The sequence below is a fragment of the Myotis yumanensis genome, unplaced genomic scaffold (assembly GCF_028538775.1).
Source record: "Myotis yumanensis isolate MYYU_CA2020_CCGP unplaced genomic scaffold, mMyoYum1.0.hap1 SCAF_11, whole genome shotgun sequence".
NCBI lineage: Eukaryota > Metazoa > Chordata > Mammalia > Chiroptera > Vespertilionidae > Myotis > Myotis yumanensis.
This window is the reverse complement of record NW_027223762.1, coordinates 55,772,736-55,787,861: the sequence shown is the minus strand read 5'-3', so window position 1 is coordinate 55,787,861 and position 15,126 is coordinate 55,772,736. Positions and strand designations below refer to the sequence as shown.

Below are 15,126 nucleotides of genomic sequence, written 5' to 3'. Positions count from 1 at the left end.
AATATTTGCAATTGGGCCTCGCTAGCCAATTCAGAGCTACTGAGTGCGCCTCTAACCCAGCTCAGAGGCAGCCCTCCCAGGAGGACCTGGGGAGGGGCCAGAGCGCCAGGCTCCCACACCCCAGGTGCTGAGGGCGGTCCAAACAGGCCCTGCCCCCAACTCCAGGCCTCCGCCCTGCCCTTCCAGCGCTCTGGGCGGGCGCCCAGGTAGCTCTGGAGCCCAAACCCGTCAGGCCAGTTTTGAGATCTGAAGGACGAGGCTGGTGAAGGATGCACGGCCGGCCCTGTGCTCCTCCTGCACTCTCTGCCGCCTGAGCCCACATCCGCCTGCCCTCGGCCGCGGGCGACCTCATGGCGTCTCTTCTGGGCCTGGGCCTGGGCCTGATGCTGGCCCTGAGCCTGCCGGGGGCTCGGGCCACGGACTGTGAGTCCCTTGGCCCGGCTACGCGCCTGACCTTCACGCGGGCAGCTAGGGACCGGTGGCTGGCCCCTCGCGTGCGCGCTCCAGGGCCCCTGGACCACCTCTATGGCACCGTGCGTCGCTTCCTCTCCACTGTGCAGCTCAACCCCTTCCCTGCCGGTGAGTGTGCTCTCCCCAGGCGGGCCCCGGGCGGGATGGGCCCTGGCCAGCACCCTGTCCCCTTCCATCGTGGAGCAGGGGTTTTGGAGGGCAGGATCCCCAGCTTTCCTCACCCCCATCTTCCTGCCCCAGGGGCATCACCTGGAGACCCCCCCCCCCCAGGACCTTCCTGTGGGATGTTGGGTGAGCCCTTTTCCTCTCCGAGCCTCAGTCTCTCTGACCTAACATAGCGGTTACGTTAGAAGTTCCCAAAGAGCTGGCTAGGATTTCCTCTGGGTCTAGTGGTGCTAGGGACTGGGAGGAGCAGGAGGGGCTGCAGGGCCCTTTCAGCCTGTCTCCTGCCTCCCAGGGGAGGAGCTGCTAGGCCAGGCTCAGCTCCACTCTTCACCAGGCCGGTGGCCTGGCTTCCTGCTGCAGGGCCAGCCTGTAGGGCCCAGGAGGAGGGGTGGCCAGGCCTGCCCTCAGCCACTCCATCCTGAGGCCTGGGCATGATGGCCACGGGCTGTGGTGACACTGCTTTCTCCCAGGGTGCCTTGGTGGTGGGAGGAGACCCTCCAGAGAGCCCACCTCTCCTGGTGTGGAGGCGGGAACAGGGGCAGAGCAGTCCCTGCCCCAAACCCCAAACCCCCAGCCCCCAGCCCTCAGCCCCCAGCTTGCCTTTTTCCATAGAGCTGGTGAGGAACTTGCTGAATGAGCCGGCCTCCGTGAAGGTGGATGAGGTGAGGCTGGGCAGGGTGGAGAGGGAGTTCAGGCTGAGCCTGGGGGCCAGAAGGGGGAAGGCCCCCTCAGCTCAGCCCGCCTTGCTGGCTGTCCCCCAGGGTGGATCTTGGGCATCCCTTCCCCTCTTTCATGAGCCCTGCAGTCAGCAGACCTGATGGCAAGCCACAGCTCTGCCCTTAACCGGGGTTTGCAGTGAGCCCCGACCCCCTGGAGGGCAGTTTCCTCCGTTGTAAGGTGGTAAACAACAATACGGACACGTGCAACCTGCATGGGTTCGAGGACGTTCGTGAAAGTGCCCGCTGGGTGCATCCGCCCTCCTGGTGGCCCTGGGGTGTCCTGTAGGGCAGGCTGGCTGGTGGGTCAGAACAGCCTTGCCGCCCTGCCCTGCAGGTGGTGCGGTACGAGGCTGGCTACGTGGTGTGCGCTGTCATTGCCGGCCTCTACCTCCTGGTGGTGCCCACTGCTGGGCTCTGTTTCTGCTGCTGCCGTGGCCACCAGCGCTGTGGGGGCCCAGTGAAGACGGAGTACAAGGAGATGGCCTGTGAGCGCGGCACCCTCATGACCTTCCTGCTGCTGACCACCCTCGTGCTGCTGTGAGGGGTGCCCGGCTCAGGCGGGAGGGTGGGCCCAGGCCCCGGTGCCCAAGGACATCCAGCGAGTTCCTTCCTCTGCCCCATCCCACAGGATCGGTGTTGTCTGTGCCTTTGTCACCAACCAGCGTGTGCATGAGCAGATGGGCCCCAGTGTCGAGGCCGTGCCCGAGACGCTGCTCAGCCTCCGGGGCCTGGTCTCTGATGTCCCCCAGGTGAGCACCGGGTAACCTCTCATCCACATGAGCACCAGGCCTAGGCAGGTCAGAGCAGAGTGGGTCCTTCCAACATGTACTTGGCTGCCCCCTGCTGGAGAGTCACTGTACTACATAAATGCACCCCTGTGTCAGGGGAAGGGCTGGGAAAGGATGGAGGGGGCCCTGTCAGGTGACCACCCGTGTTGCCTAGGAGCTGCAGGCGGTGGCACAGCAGTTCTCCGTTCCCCAGAATCGCGTCTTGAAGGACCTGGATGGTGAGGATTAGAGCTGGCTGGCAGCCTGGCCAGCCCCTGGGGCCCGCTGCCCAGGTCTGTCTTGAGGGGCCCTGTCATCCCCTCATCCGGGGCTCCCCCTGGGAACACCCTCTCAGAGGTGGGGACTGGGCCCAGCTGGGCAGTCAGGCTGCTGCAGACGCTGGGGAGGCTGGATGGACCGGCAGGAGGGCTCCCAGTGCCTGGGGACCAGCCCTCAGACTGCCCTGTGCTCTTCAGGTGTTGCCGGGAGCATCGGGACCGCGGTCCACACCCAGCTCCGGAGCGCGGTCTATGAGATGCTGGCCTCGCTGCTCAGCCTGGGCCAGGGTGAGTGGGGCCAGCGTGAGTGGGACAGCGCCCAGGGTGGTGTCTCCTGAGGCCAGGCCCCACCCTCACTCGGCCCTGGAGGCCCTGGATTTCTTTTGCCGCCTTAGCCAAGCCCCACCCTTGGCTTTGTCCTAGGATCCCCTTGGGCACCCTTGCCCAGATCCTGCCCGAATGTGCCCTGGGGCCATTTCCTTTATAACTATTGGGGTTAGAGGTCAATGTTGGCAGCTCCCTTTGGCTGAGTGGGGGGCGGGGGGTGATGTTCTACTTCCCTCCAGACCTCTGAGGGAACTGCTCAGTCAAGATTTGGGGGGTTTCTCAGCCCTGCAGGTCTCCGTGGACCACCTCCGAGCCCTGAATGCCACCCTCCTGGAGCTGCGGGAGGGGCAGCAGGACCTGGAGCAGGCTGTTTCAGTGCACCGAGAGCGCCTCCGTGACCTGCTGCAGAAGCCCAGCTGCCAGGGCTGCCAGGAGACCCTGAGCCAGGCCCATGGCCTGGAGCTGGGAGCTGACTTCAGCCAGGTGCTGGCCGGACAGAAGCCGTTAGAGCAAGGGGCTGCTCTACCTGCTGCCCCCAGAGTCACCCTGGGCCCTGTTTCCCGAGGGAGACCCCCATGCTTCTCCACCCTCCCGGGCTAATGCTGGTCATCCTGGCAGAGGGGCAGCAGCTTTCCTACGGCACAAAATGTGCCATGAGGTCCTTGAGGTCTCACTGCCACCCAGAACAAGGCTGTGCTGGTCCCGACATTTTACACATGAGGACACTGAGGCTTCAGGGGCCTCTGCCCCCATCCTCCCTCAGGAATCCCTCTCAGGCCTTTGTCATTACCCACCATCCCCTCCAATTTCAGGTGCCCCACGTGGACGATGTCCTACATCGCCTGGAGGGGGTCCCGGAGGCCAATTTCTCCAGCATGGTCCAGGAGGTACGTGCCCACCCTGTCTACCTGGCTTCTCCTCCACCGGCCAGAGAACTCACCGCGAGGAGCCTCAGTTTCCCCCTTTCGGGTGCTTGCCCAGTTGAACCTAAACTTGGGTCAAAGCAGGGCCTCACCTATCACATGGTACCCAGGGCTGAAATCCCACGATGGATGCCAATTCTTGAGTGCACATGGTCTGGCGGGGGAAGCAGGCCCGGAACTCAGAAGCAAGAGCTAGGACCCTCAGGGTGTGGGGGCAGGGCAGCCAGGGAGGGAGCCTGCAGCTGAGCCCCAAAGGCGGGCAGGATCTCCTGGGTGGACATGGCTGTGGGGGGCCCCACAGCATGAGCCAACACCTGTGACCCAGGGCCTGGAATGCCTGAGTTGAGGAAACGGCGAGGCAGCTGTGTGAGGTGGCTGCAGCCATGGTTCCAGGAGGAAGGAGTGGGAGCTGAGGCTGCGAGAGTGGGTTAGAATGGACTCTAGGGAAATGCACCTAGCAGTCATGTGCAGGACGGATGGGAGAGGTGGGAGTCTACTGCAGTAGTCTAGGCATGAGGGCAGGGGATCAAAGGGTCATCGAGGAGCTCTGGGGAGTTGGGTCAGGCTGGGCCCAGGGAGGGGAAAGAAGCCATCGACCAAGAGAACCAAGGGGAGGCTGTTCCCAATTTCCAGAGTTGGGAGCACAAAGTGAGATCCCCTCCCTCTGGGCCTGGTGGTGTCGAGGTCCCCAGGCGGGGACCTCCAGGTATAGAGAGGGAGGCACAGCTGCCTTTTGCTCTGGCAGGAGAACAGCACCTTTAACGCCCTCCCACTCCTGGCTCCCTTGCAGTTGGCCGATGTGGTCAAAGGTAAGACCCTGCCCAGGGGCCAGGCTGGCTGCCTGGCACGCCACCCCATTCCACCCCAAACGACAGGCTCGCCGATTGAGGAGTGGGGCAGTGGGTGGAGGCTGACGGCTGTTCCTGGGCTGGGCCTGGACAGAGTGGGCCTTCTCTGTGGGTCCCAGGTGATCTTCCTGCCCATCCTCTCCCTGGGCCCCTGGGTGCCTTCCCCAACCCATAAGCCCCTGCTACTTTGGGCAGAGCTGAAGAAGGCGGTGGCCCAGCAGCCTAAAGGGCTGAAGACACTGGCCAAAGCGTTCCCAAACTGGGAGGCAGCCTCTCGCTGGAGCCAGGCACTGGAGAAGGTGGAAAACAGTAGCCGCCCCTACCTGAAGGAGGTGCAGAGATACGAGAAATACAGGTGCTCGGGACTCTTGGGGGTGGGGGTGGAGTCGGCAGCCCAGCCTCTTGGCCACCAAGGGCCCCATTACAGTTCCCATCAACTCCTTGTTGTACGAAGCCTCTGCCTCCTTTAAGCCAAGATCCTTTACTCCTTGGGCCCCAGTGTCCCAACCTTGGCTGCATGTCCTTGAGATCTGAACCTGTGGACCCCATAGGAGCACGGGAGGGGGGGGGGGGTGTGTGGGAGGGGGCTCAGGAAGTGCCCATATCTACACTCTAAGCCCCCAGCCTTGGCATTAGTGGCCTCACCCAGCCACTACGTCCTATGCTAGCCTGTCCCTTCTCAGTGACACCCGCATCTTCTCTGTGGCAGGTGGATTGTGGGCTACGTTCTGTGCTCTGTGGTCCTGCTTGTGGTGGTCTGTAACCTCGTGGGCCTCAACCTGGGCATCTGGGGGCTGTCCGCCCAGCGGGACCGCAGCCACTTGGAGGCCAAGGGCAGGGCTGGAGCCCGCGTCCTCATGGTGTAAGAAGGGCTGTGGAGAGGGGCAGGGTCTCTCCCATCGGGCTGGCCAGGTTCCCCTGTGCCCACGGACACTCCTTCTCTCCTGGGCACTGAGAGACTGACTCGCTGGGTGGCCATGGCAAATTCGTAACCCATCTGGGCCCCATGTCCTCATCTGTATAAAAGGATTGGACTAGAGCAGGAAAGACAACACAGAAGCACTTCCACCTCCACACCAGTTGCAGTTGCAGTAACCAAAGGCACTCCCACTGAGCCCAGACGGAGCCTCTTCTTCACCCGCATCCAGGCAGCACCACCATAGGAGGCGGCCCCAGAGACAGAAGCGATTTGCCCTGGACTAGATGGTCTCTAAGGCCAGGGCTGCCACATTCAGTTGTGCAGGCTGCTCACTGCATAAGGGTGTCTGGCCAAAGGGGAGGGTGGGGGCTGAAATCCAGCCCATGTTTTACTCTCTAAGCTCGGGTCCCGACATGGGGCTGTGCCTACCTCCCCAAAAGCCCTACAGGTCAGCTGCACTGGTCCTTCTCAGACCCTCTAAGTTGTGCCTGCTGGTGGGTCATGGCTGGCTGTGCCAGGTGGTCCTGTTGAGGGCTGAGCTCTGGAGCTGGTCACCTCTATGTGTCCTAGGCCCAGGGGGCGGCAGTCCTGGCTCTTTGAGCAAAACAGTTACCCTTTTCTCTAGGCTGCCAGGGCCCAGCGACAGTGAGGATGGGGGTGGACGGGGTGGGGACAGTCAGCAGTTCTAACTCCGGGCCAAGGTGGTGGAGTCCTCTGAGTTTTTCTCCCCAAAGGGCTCTGCCCTGGGACCAACTTGCTGACCACGCTGGCCTGGGATGCGGGTGGGGACAGAGGGTCTCTCTCGCCTCAACCCCCACCCTTCTGCCTTCCCCAGTGGGGCCAACCTCAGCTTCCTCTTCGCGGCGCCCCTCATCCTCCTCGTCTTCTCCACCTTCCTGGTGGGCGGCAACGTGCAGACGCTGGTGTGTCGGAGCTGGGAGAGCGGGAAGCTCTACGAGGTGGGTGGAGGGAGATATGAGCAGAGAAAGAGGGTGGAAGGAAGTGGGGGCCAGAGGAGGCAAGAGGGAGAGGAAGGGGCAGTGATGAAGACGGCTCAAGAAAGACAGAAAACCACCAATCGGTGAGGAGTGGGAGCAAGAGCCCTTGAGTGCCTGGACTGATGCCCAGCCCCAGGGCAGGGACTCCCAGACCTCAGCCCTTCTTTCCCCTAACTCTGAGTCTGCGAACTGGGGGTCCTGGTTCCTCAGTGCTTCTAGCAGGTAATCCCAGACTCTCTGTTGCAGACCAGGCTGCCCCTCTCCCCAAGATTTGTGGGAAGGGTCCCTGCTAGGTGATAGGGCCCAGAGTGATTTGAGTTTGAGGCAGTTTTGGGCCGGAGTCAGAGGAGTATGTTGTCTGCTAAGCCAGGATGTCGTGGGACTGGGCCCTTGGCTGGGACAAGCTTGCCCCTGCCCACTCCAGGCCATTTCTCTCTGACCCATCTCCAGTTTGTTGACACACCGGGGAACTTGCCCTCGTCCATGAACTTGTCCCACCTTCTTGGTCTGAAGAAGAACATCAGTATCCTCCTGGCCTATCAGTGAGTGGGGCTGGGACAGGGTGTGAGGAGGAGCTGAGGTGGGGGTCCCATTAGGGTGACACCAGCCCCCTGGCCATCCCCTCTCTCATCTGTGATGCCCATTGTCTCTCCTCCTCCCCGCTCCTCCCCAGGCAGTGCAGGAAAGGGGCTCCACTCTGGAGGGTTCTGCAGCTCAATGACTCCTATGACCTGGAGCCGTACCTGGATCTGAGCCAGGTGAGGGAACCTGAGGCCGTGGGGACCCTTCCTACAGGTGCCCCTCCTCCTGTCTTGCCTCTGTGGTGGGACCATCTCCTTGAACCTAAGATGTCTGCAAGAGCCATTGAGGTGCCTCAGGTCCAGAGGCCCTGATGGCAGCTCAGGGCCTGACCAAGGGCTAGAGCCCAGGAGGTTTCTGGAATGTGCAGGTGGGCGGATGAGTGCCTGGGGCCGTGACCAGCTCTGAGCATTGTGCTCAGGAAAATGACACAGCTGAGGCGGCAGTAGGGAAGGCTGGTGGCAGTGAGTAGGGGGCTGAGGGTGTGTCCTGCCAGGACAGGCATTGGCTGGTACGCTGCGGTCGGGATGGGGTGACAGTGAAAATGATGGTGGTGAAGTTGGGTACCACTAGGCATGGCCCCTTGCTGAGCTTACACTGACAGTCGGTGGCAGGACTCAATCCCTCAGCCGCTGGACGTTGCCAGAGCTTGGTGCATAGAACTGGTGGAAGGATCCGTGCCCATAGAAACGGTCCTGGGACAGAGCAGGAAGAGCTACTTCCTGAGAGCTGTTGGGGAGGGGGTTCTCCTGAGGGTGGACACTCTCTCCGTTCCTCTCTCCATACTGAGGGAGGTGAGGGAGAGGCGCCTGACTCCCAGGCCCTCCAGAGAGCTTCCCCAAGCATATCCTGGGACCCCCCAACCCTGCCCCGAGTGTGCTGAGTCCTGATTCTCCATCCAGAAAACCTTCTGACTCCTCTGTAACCCACCACTCATTCTCAGCCCACAGGGCAGCATAGTGCCTGAGTCCTGCAGCCAGCATAGCCAGGGGGTCCAGGTGACAGTCCCAACTCCGTACCTTAAACTGTATAAGCGGGGGCCTTAGCGTTCTCCTCCTCCAGGGTCTCTAACCAGACAGGGTGCCCACAGAGCAGGTGATGCCGGGTTCTCAGTCACGACAGACACCGCCCGTGGAGGGAGGCTGGCCAGGGAGGGTGTCAGCAGGGGCCTGGCAGAGGGGCCCTGCTCTGCTGGCTGGGAGTCATGGCTCTTGTGGGGAGGGGTCTCAGCCGGTCCTGGGAGGGGAGGGTCCAGCTCACAGATGAGTCTGGACATTAGGGCCTCAGGTTCAGGGGGACTGGGCAGTCCTTGGGGGCCATCTGGCAACATCGAATGTGTCCTTAAGAGGGCTTGTCCTCCAAGAGCTGGTGAGGCAGGGATAACTGTGGCAAGGTGTGCTTTGCAGGGCACCAGGAGAGCTCTGGCCGCCTTCAAACACGTCCTGCACCTGCCTGTGTGTCACGGATGCCTCCAAGAAAGAATTAGGCCTTTCTCCCCCTGGGAAGGCAGGGTGGTGGGCAAGAGGGGACCAGGGCTGGGCTCCATTCTCTAACCTGCTATGAATCCTCGGGCAGGTGAATGCTCCTCTCTGGCCTCTGTCTCTCATCTGTTAAACATGGCTGAGTGTCACACCCTTTAAATCTCCTCCAGCAATGGCTGGGAAATGCTGGGTGTCCCCCCCCTTTTTTTAAATACTTTATTAGTTAAGGTATTACAAATGTGTCCTCATCTCCCCCATTAAACCCCCATGAGTGTCCCTTTTTAAACTGTGGCCTGGCTTAAGTGACTGTGTTCATTCATTAAGTCATTCAATCATACATCCATCCATTAACTTCTGCACATTCAACACACCTGTCCTGCACCCACCACACGTGAGCCCCTGCTCTAGACTCCGAGGGTTTGGTTCAGAATGGGCGGAGGGGGCGCTGCTCTCACAGAGCTGATGGCAGCGGCAAGTGCACACATACACAATGTCACAGGGGCAGGTGCTCTGAAGCCCTGACACGTGGTGATGTGAAAGGTGGGCAGGGAAGCTATTTTACACTGGATGCCATGGAAGGTCTGTGTTGCTGTCCAATAGCCAGACAGGTGCTTGAGCGGGGCTGGGTATTGGTGGGGTTGGGTTGGAGGGAGAGGGTGGGTAGGAAGCAGAGGTCTGTGGGGGTCTGTCTGGGGCTGGGAGGATCCAGCATGGAGGCCCTGGTGACCCCCCATCTAGGACAGCAGCTCTGGGGCACTGGCTCAGAGCCTGGGCATGCCCCCACCCTGTCCCCTCTCTCCCAGTACTCGGCCAAGCTGGAGCAGGAGTTGCAGAACCTCAAAATGGACATGGAGAGTCTGGACCTGCTAAGCCCAGCTGGCTTCCGGGACCTGAAGGCCCTGCAGAGCAGTGGGCTTAGTAACATCCACTACCCTGGCTTCCTCATCCAGGTCAGCCGTGGGCCCTGCAGGCCAGACCGCTGCAGAACAGAGGGGCCCATGGAGGAACTGGAGGGGTGCATCTCGTCTTGTCCCGACCCTCCATCTTTTCTCAACTCCCCATGTCCCTGGGGGCGGGGGTCCCCAGACCATGTGCCCCAGGCCTGTCCTGGTGTCCCCATCCTGCTGGGCTGGAGTGAATGTCCCCCCAACCCCAGAGTGTGCCGCTGTCCGTGGTTCTGAACCCTCTGCTGTGGCAAATGATAGTGGGAAGTCTTCTCTTCCTTGGGTTACACCAGAGAGTGCCTCACTTTTTTCTTCTAACTGAATGGAGAATGGTGTATGTCAGTCACAGGTTCAGTCAAACCTGCTGATGGTCCCTACTGGTGTGCAGGACTTTTGCAAAGACTGGAAATTCAGGGGAGGGGGAAGCAGGGCTCATCCCTTCCTGGCCCCTCCATCTGCCCCCAGACCGAGAAGCCCGTGGTGAACACCAGTGTGGAGAAGCTGGCCCACGACCTGGAAGGACTGGCCCACTCTCAGGTGAGAAGGGAACAGGGGCCCCGCCGGGCAGGCAGGAGTCGGGGAGAGGCCTGTGCCGTGGGAGGGGGTGAGAGTGGTTGGACTGGGGAGGGGGCGAGGGCACAGGCAGGGGATTGAGGCTCCCGCCAGTGAGGCTCCGCACCCCCGGCAGGGCTGAAGGGTTTTGCAGTATCAGTTCTGACTCAAGTTCGGCCACCAATTGGCTGTGTGGCCTGGGCCTTATTTATTCTGTCTGTGAGATCAGATGAACTGACTGGTCTGACATCACACTGTGGGGCAAGTGTTTGTAAGTTCTCAGTGCTCGTGGGGGCCACTGGGACGGGTGACATGAGGACAGTGCGATGGAGCAGATATCATGACAGTTGCCCCTCAGGAGTTTCAACTCCACTGGGAAGATAGCACTTTGTATTTAGAAATATTTAGAGTTTAAAAGTTACTTTCCAGATAGGTTGTAGACCCCACCCAGCAGATGCCTCTCAGGCAGGTTTTGTGGCTGACATAGGGTTGCCCAGCAAGCTAGCAGTAGACCTTGAACTTGAGCTTAGGCCTCCAAACCCAGATCCAGCCCAGGAGTTCAAGGAGGCCTCAGTGTTTTCATCTGAGCCTGGCGTGCACACCCCTCAGCATGTTGGTGGAACAGTTTGGTAAAGGACATGCTGGCGAGGGCTGCCCCGTTCTGGGCAGAGGCCATTCCGTCCCTGTCTCCCCTCAGGGCAATTCTGTGCTGGGGAAGCAACTGCAGGAGGAGGCCCAAGGGCTCAGAACCCTCTACCAGGAGAAGGTCCTCCCCCAGCAGAGCCTCGTGGTAAGCTGGAGGCCCAGGGAGCTTGGGGGCCTGTGGAGGAGGGCAGGCAGGCAGAGGGCACGAACAGGGAGGCAGGCACCGGATCCTGCTCTTGCCCTGACCAGCCCCATCTCTCCTCCACAGGCCAAGCTCAACATCAGTGTCAGGGCCCTGGCATTCTCAGCACCAAACCTCCAGGTGGCTCTGGAGACGGGAGGGTGGGGAGGAGCAGGGGGCAGCAGAGGGAGGGAGGAGGAGGCCTGGCTGACTTGGGACCTCACCTGCTCTGCCCGGTCCCACGGGAGGTTGAGGGCTGGATGGGAAGATCTGGGGTGGGTGAGCAGATCCCCGAGGACCACTGTCCGGGACGCTGTGACCTTAGGGCCTAACACCCCTGCCCCAGGCTGAGCGTGCTGTGTGCTATGTGCTGAGTTAATGAGTGAGGCCGCCCCGGACCGAGCGGCACACTGAGTGAGCCCGTCTCCTCTCCCCAGCGGGAGACCTCAGGTGTCCTGGACAGAGTCACCCGCCTGCAAGGAGAGCTGCCTGCCTGGGCTGCCCGTATCCTGAGGAATGTGAGTGAGGGATAGCAGAGGGGTGGCAGCTGCCTCAGAGCCAGGGGAGGGCCGAGGGGCTGAGGCACACATGGCTCCCACCCCGGCCTCTCCTCCAGCCCTGTCCCCTCACCGTGGCTCCCAGGAAAGCCAGCTAGGCCTGACCTGATGGTGCCATGCATGGGTACTGGGTGCCGATTCCTGGGACTCCTGCCAGCCAGGGCTCCTCTCCTTCCTGCAGGAAAGCAAGTGCTTCCTGGCCCGGGAGATGGGCTACTTCTCTCAATACGTGGCCTGGGTGAGAGAGGAGGTGAGTGGGGCACAGGCCCCTCCTGGCCTCAGAGCCACTGCCGATCACTCGCTCCCAGTGGTACCAGCCATTCACTCTGCTCTACCCTCTTCCACCTCAGAGCCCCTTGGGGATGCCCTGGAGGTGCCTTGGAACCCAAACTCCCAAACCTGGCATCTATGCCCCTGCTTGCTAGCTGGGCTCTGCACACCCACCCTCCAGGCAGCCCTTCTCTGAGGCCTGAGTGTGAGCGGGACTGGCCACAGGTCCCGAACGTGCCGTCCTCACCTGGTCCCATGCCCTTCCTCGTGCGGGCCCCTTGCCCATCCTGTCTGAGTCCAACCCAGCCCGCAGCCTGCGGCCTCCTGTGCTGCCTCTCAGGGAGAGTGTGACTGCAGGCACAGTGCTGGGCACACAGTAGGCGCTTAATACAGGCTGGGGCATGATGGAAAGGGCAGGAGCTGAGCTGTGTGTCCTTACATCTCTGTGTTCCTGTGTCCATGTGTCTGTCCATGTGATCTGCATCCCTGTGTCTCCCCCATGTGTCCCCGGACCTGTCTGTGTCTGTCAACCTCTCTCCCTGACTGTGGGGTGTGCACCTGTGGGTCTGGATGTATCTGCCTCATGTGGTGCCACAGGTGACTCAGCACATCGCCACCTGCCAGCCCCTCTCTGGAGCCCTGGACAATGGCCGCGTGATCCTGTGTGACATGATGGCTGACCCCTGGGTGAGTGCTGGGGCGCTCATACGGGCTCGTGGACATTAAGGCCCCTGGGGACGGGGAGGGGGGAGGTGCATGGCAGGACCTGAGGCGAGGCAGGGTCCCTGCCCCAGGCCTGCACTCGGCTCAGGGAGCACTGCCTCGTGCCCGTCCCTGAGGCTGTGGGGGCCTGCGGTACTGAGCTGCCCAGCCCAGCCCCAGCCCCAGCCCCGGGAGCTAACCCCACACCCTCTGCTCCAGAACGCCTTCTGGTTCTGCCTGGCGTGGTGCACCTTCTTCCTGGTCCCCAGCATTATCTTTGCTATCAAGACCTCCAAATACTTCCATCCCATCTGGAAACGCCTCAGGTGAGGGGCTGCCAGGACTGTGGGGGCAACAGGGGCTCACACCCCTCCTGAGACCCCCCGCCAGGCAGAGGAGGCGCCTGCTGGTCCCGAGGAGCCACCCTTGCTCCTTGCTACACCCACCCGCCAGGCATTGCAGTTCAAACTCCGGTCCCCGCCCCCCCCCGCCCCCCCGCCCCTGGAGAGCATCTGAGGCAGGAATGTTGGGGCTCTGGGCTTGTCCCCATTGGGCTGGGGTTGTGTGGGGTCCCTCACTCTCTCTGTGATGCCACAGCTCCAGCAGCTCTGAGGAGACTCAGCTCTTCCACATTCCCCGGGTCACCTCCCTGAAGCTGTAGGACCCCCTTGGGTGAGTCACCCCTTAATTCCTTGGTGCCAGGGCAGAGGTTTGGGGGAAGCCCTGCTCTGGTGCATGCCCTGCCATCCTCCTCCTGTCCCAGAGCCAGGCCCTCTCGACAACTGGGGGCTCCAGGGGGGCAGGCAGGCAGGCGCTGGGACTTGGTGAGGTCTGAGTGTGGGGTCTGGCCCACCCAGCAGTGGCACCGACAGGCCCTGGCACGTACCCCATCCCTCTCACTCACCTCCTTCCTTCTGAATCCACGACAGGGTTGCTGGCTGCAGCGTGATGCTGGGCTGCCGCCTTCCGCCTTGACTTGGCCTGGACCAGAGGATCCCGCCGCTCTTGCCCTCGGAGCCCAGGCCAGCGTCCAGGCCTGGGCTGTCCCCCACTTCCAGCTTCCCACCCCCATCTGTGCATGACCCCCTTATTCATTCTCAAAAGCTCAATTGCTGCTGAGCTAGAGCCCTCAGGTTCTTCCAGGCGTCCCTCCCCCTCCTCCTTAGCAGGTCAGCACCGAGAAGACCCTTTCTCAGCACCTTGGGTGGGACAGAGGCCCTGCCCACCCGCTCTGTCATCAATCACCCCTCTCCCTGCGCATGCCCCCCCATCGCTCCTCTCCCCTAACCCTCCCCTCCCCTTTCCCCAGCGTTGCTCTGTCCCCTCCTCAGTCACATGTTACATCCTCCCCCAGGGAAGCCCGTTCCCCTTTGTCCTTTCCTTAGCTTATCCCACCACCTTGCTGGACCCAGGGACCCCTCTGCCTGACCAAACTAATCAGGTAAAACCACTGAGCAGGCCAGGGCCACATGGCCAGGCCTGGGCTGGCTGCCGCATGGCTTCTGAGCCCACTGCTGCCTGGAGACCTGTACCCTCCACAAGCCCCGGCCTGGATTTCCTGGCCCCCCAGCCTGTGTAAAGCCAGAGCCTGCTGCCTGCATCCTTGTTTGGAAACAGTACTGTTCCAAGCAACTCTCCGAGTATTTGTTTTGAGGGAAGGAACCTGGGACCTGGGCCAGAGGAGGGCTGACCCCTCGGCTCCCCAGGAGGTAGCTCTTTGACAGCCCTCACCCAGCTTCCCCAGCAGGACCTGGTGGCCACAACAGGGTTTTGCACTGTGGCCCTTGCTCCTTCTGTGCATGTGGCCTGGGGGCACCCTGGTCCACCCTGTGCTCTCTTTACACGCTGAGTCCCGGGTTCCGGAAGAAGAGAAGAGGAAGCGGAAAGAGGAGGAGAGATAGGTTCCCTGAACCAATCCAGTGCTCTCACTTCCTAAGCCTTGGCTTTGGGTCCGGAACACTAGGTCTCCCAGGTGAGGGCCCTGTAAGCAGTCGGTGTTTAATGAGTGTGGAGAGGAGAACCCAAGGCCTCCTCTGGTCACAGGCATCAGGGATTCCCCCGGCAGTCAGCAGGTGGGCAGGGGCCCACTCCAGGAGCAGGCAGACCCGGGTCCATGTGCTCGTTCTAACGCTTGTTAGTGGGGCGCCTCAAACATGTTACATGGAGGTCCTGGGCCTCACTTTCTCCATGTTTAAAATGGGAGCAGAGTCATATAGCCTCCTCATAGGGCTGGGGAAAATGTGACAATGTGTGTAAAGCCCTTGGCAGGGGCCTGGCACAAAACATGCTCAAATGCTGCTACGTTTTACCATGACTGAATCAGGGACAGAGCTGGGGCTGGGCAGGAGCAAGGGTAGAGGAGGTGGGCCCCTGTGCAAAGGCACTTTAAGACTGTGTTCTGCTGAGTTTCGGGAGTGTCTGTGTTTAATTGCATCTTACAAACCAACAACAACGTTGGTATTAGGAAGTAGCATGGTGCATACACAAGGTATTGTCACTGTTGTAAACACATTCACACAAACATCCCAGAATGTAGCACAATCGCCTCTTTTTGGCTTTTCCCAGAGGTTTTTTTTTTTTTTTTTCTCATTTCTTAACTGTTGCCTCTTTGCAGGGGAAATGTAGCCCCTGTGTTTTAGGAATGAAATAGATGGGATTAAAAAAAGAAACAAACTATTAAAAAATAACTCCCAGCTCTCTATCAAAATTGCCTATCTTATCTTTGATATATTTGAGCATATTAAGCATAGTTGTTTTGAAGTTCAGTAACTCCCTAACATGGAGCCTTCATGAGCCTGTT

The 15,126-nt window shown here is 60.9% G+C and overlaps 1 protein-coding gene across 1 annotated transcript; it reads left to right on the top strand.

Moving 5' to 3' along the window:
• The first annotated feature begins 220 nt into the window (after window positions 1-220).
• On the top strand, window positions 221-15,126 carry PROM2 (prominin 2). Its single transcript, XM_070429681.1, has 24 exons — window positions 221-579; window positions 1,249-1,298; window positions 1,690-1,892; window positions 1,984-2,104; window positions 2,298-2,361; window positions 2,599-2,688; window positions 3,011-3,210; window positions 3,540-3,614; window positions 4,396-4,459; window positions 4,694-4,853; window positions 5,208-5,360; window positions 6,253-6,376; window positions 6,866-6,957; window positions 7,089-7,173; window positions 9,279-9,425; window positions 9,885-9,956; window positions 10,669-10,761; window positions 10,885-10,938; window positions 11,235-11,315; window positions 11,536-11,604; window positions 12,222-12,311; window positions 12,546-12,652; window positions 12,924-12,998; window positions 13,256-15,126. Exons 1-23 carry the CDS (start codon window positions 351-353, stop codon window positions 12,985-12,987), a joined length of 2,487 nt encoding a protein of 828 aa, XP_070285782.1. The 5' UTR covers window positions 221-350; the 3' UTR covers window positions 12,988-12,998; window positions 13,256-15,126.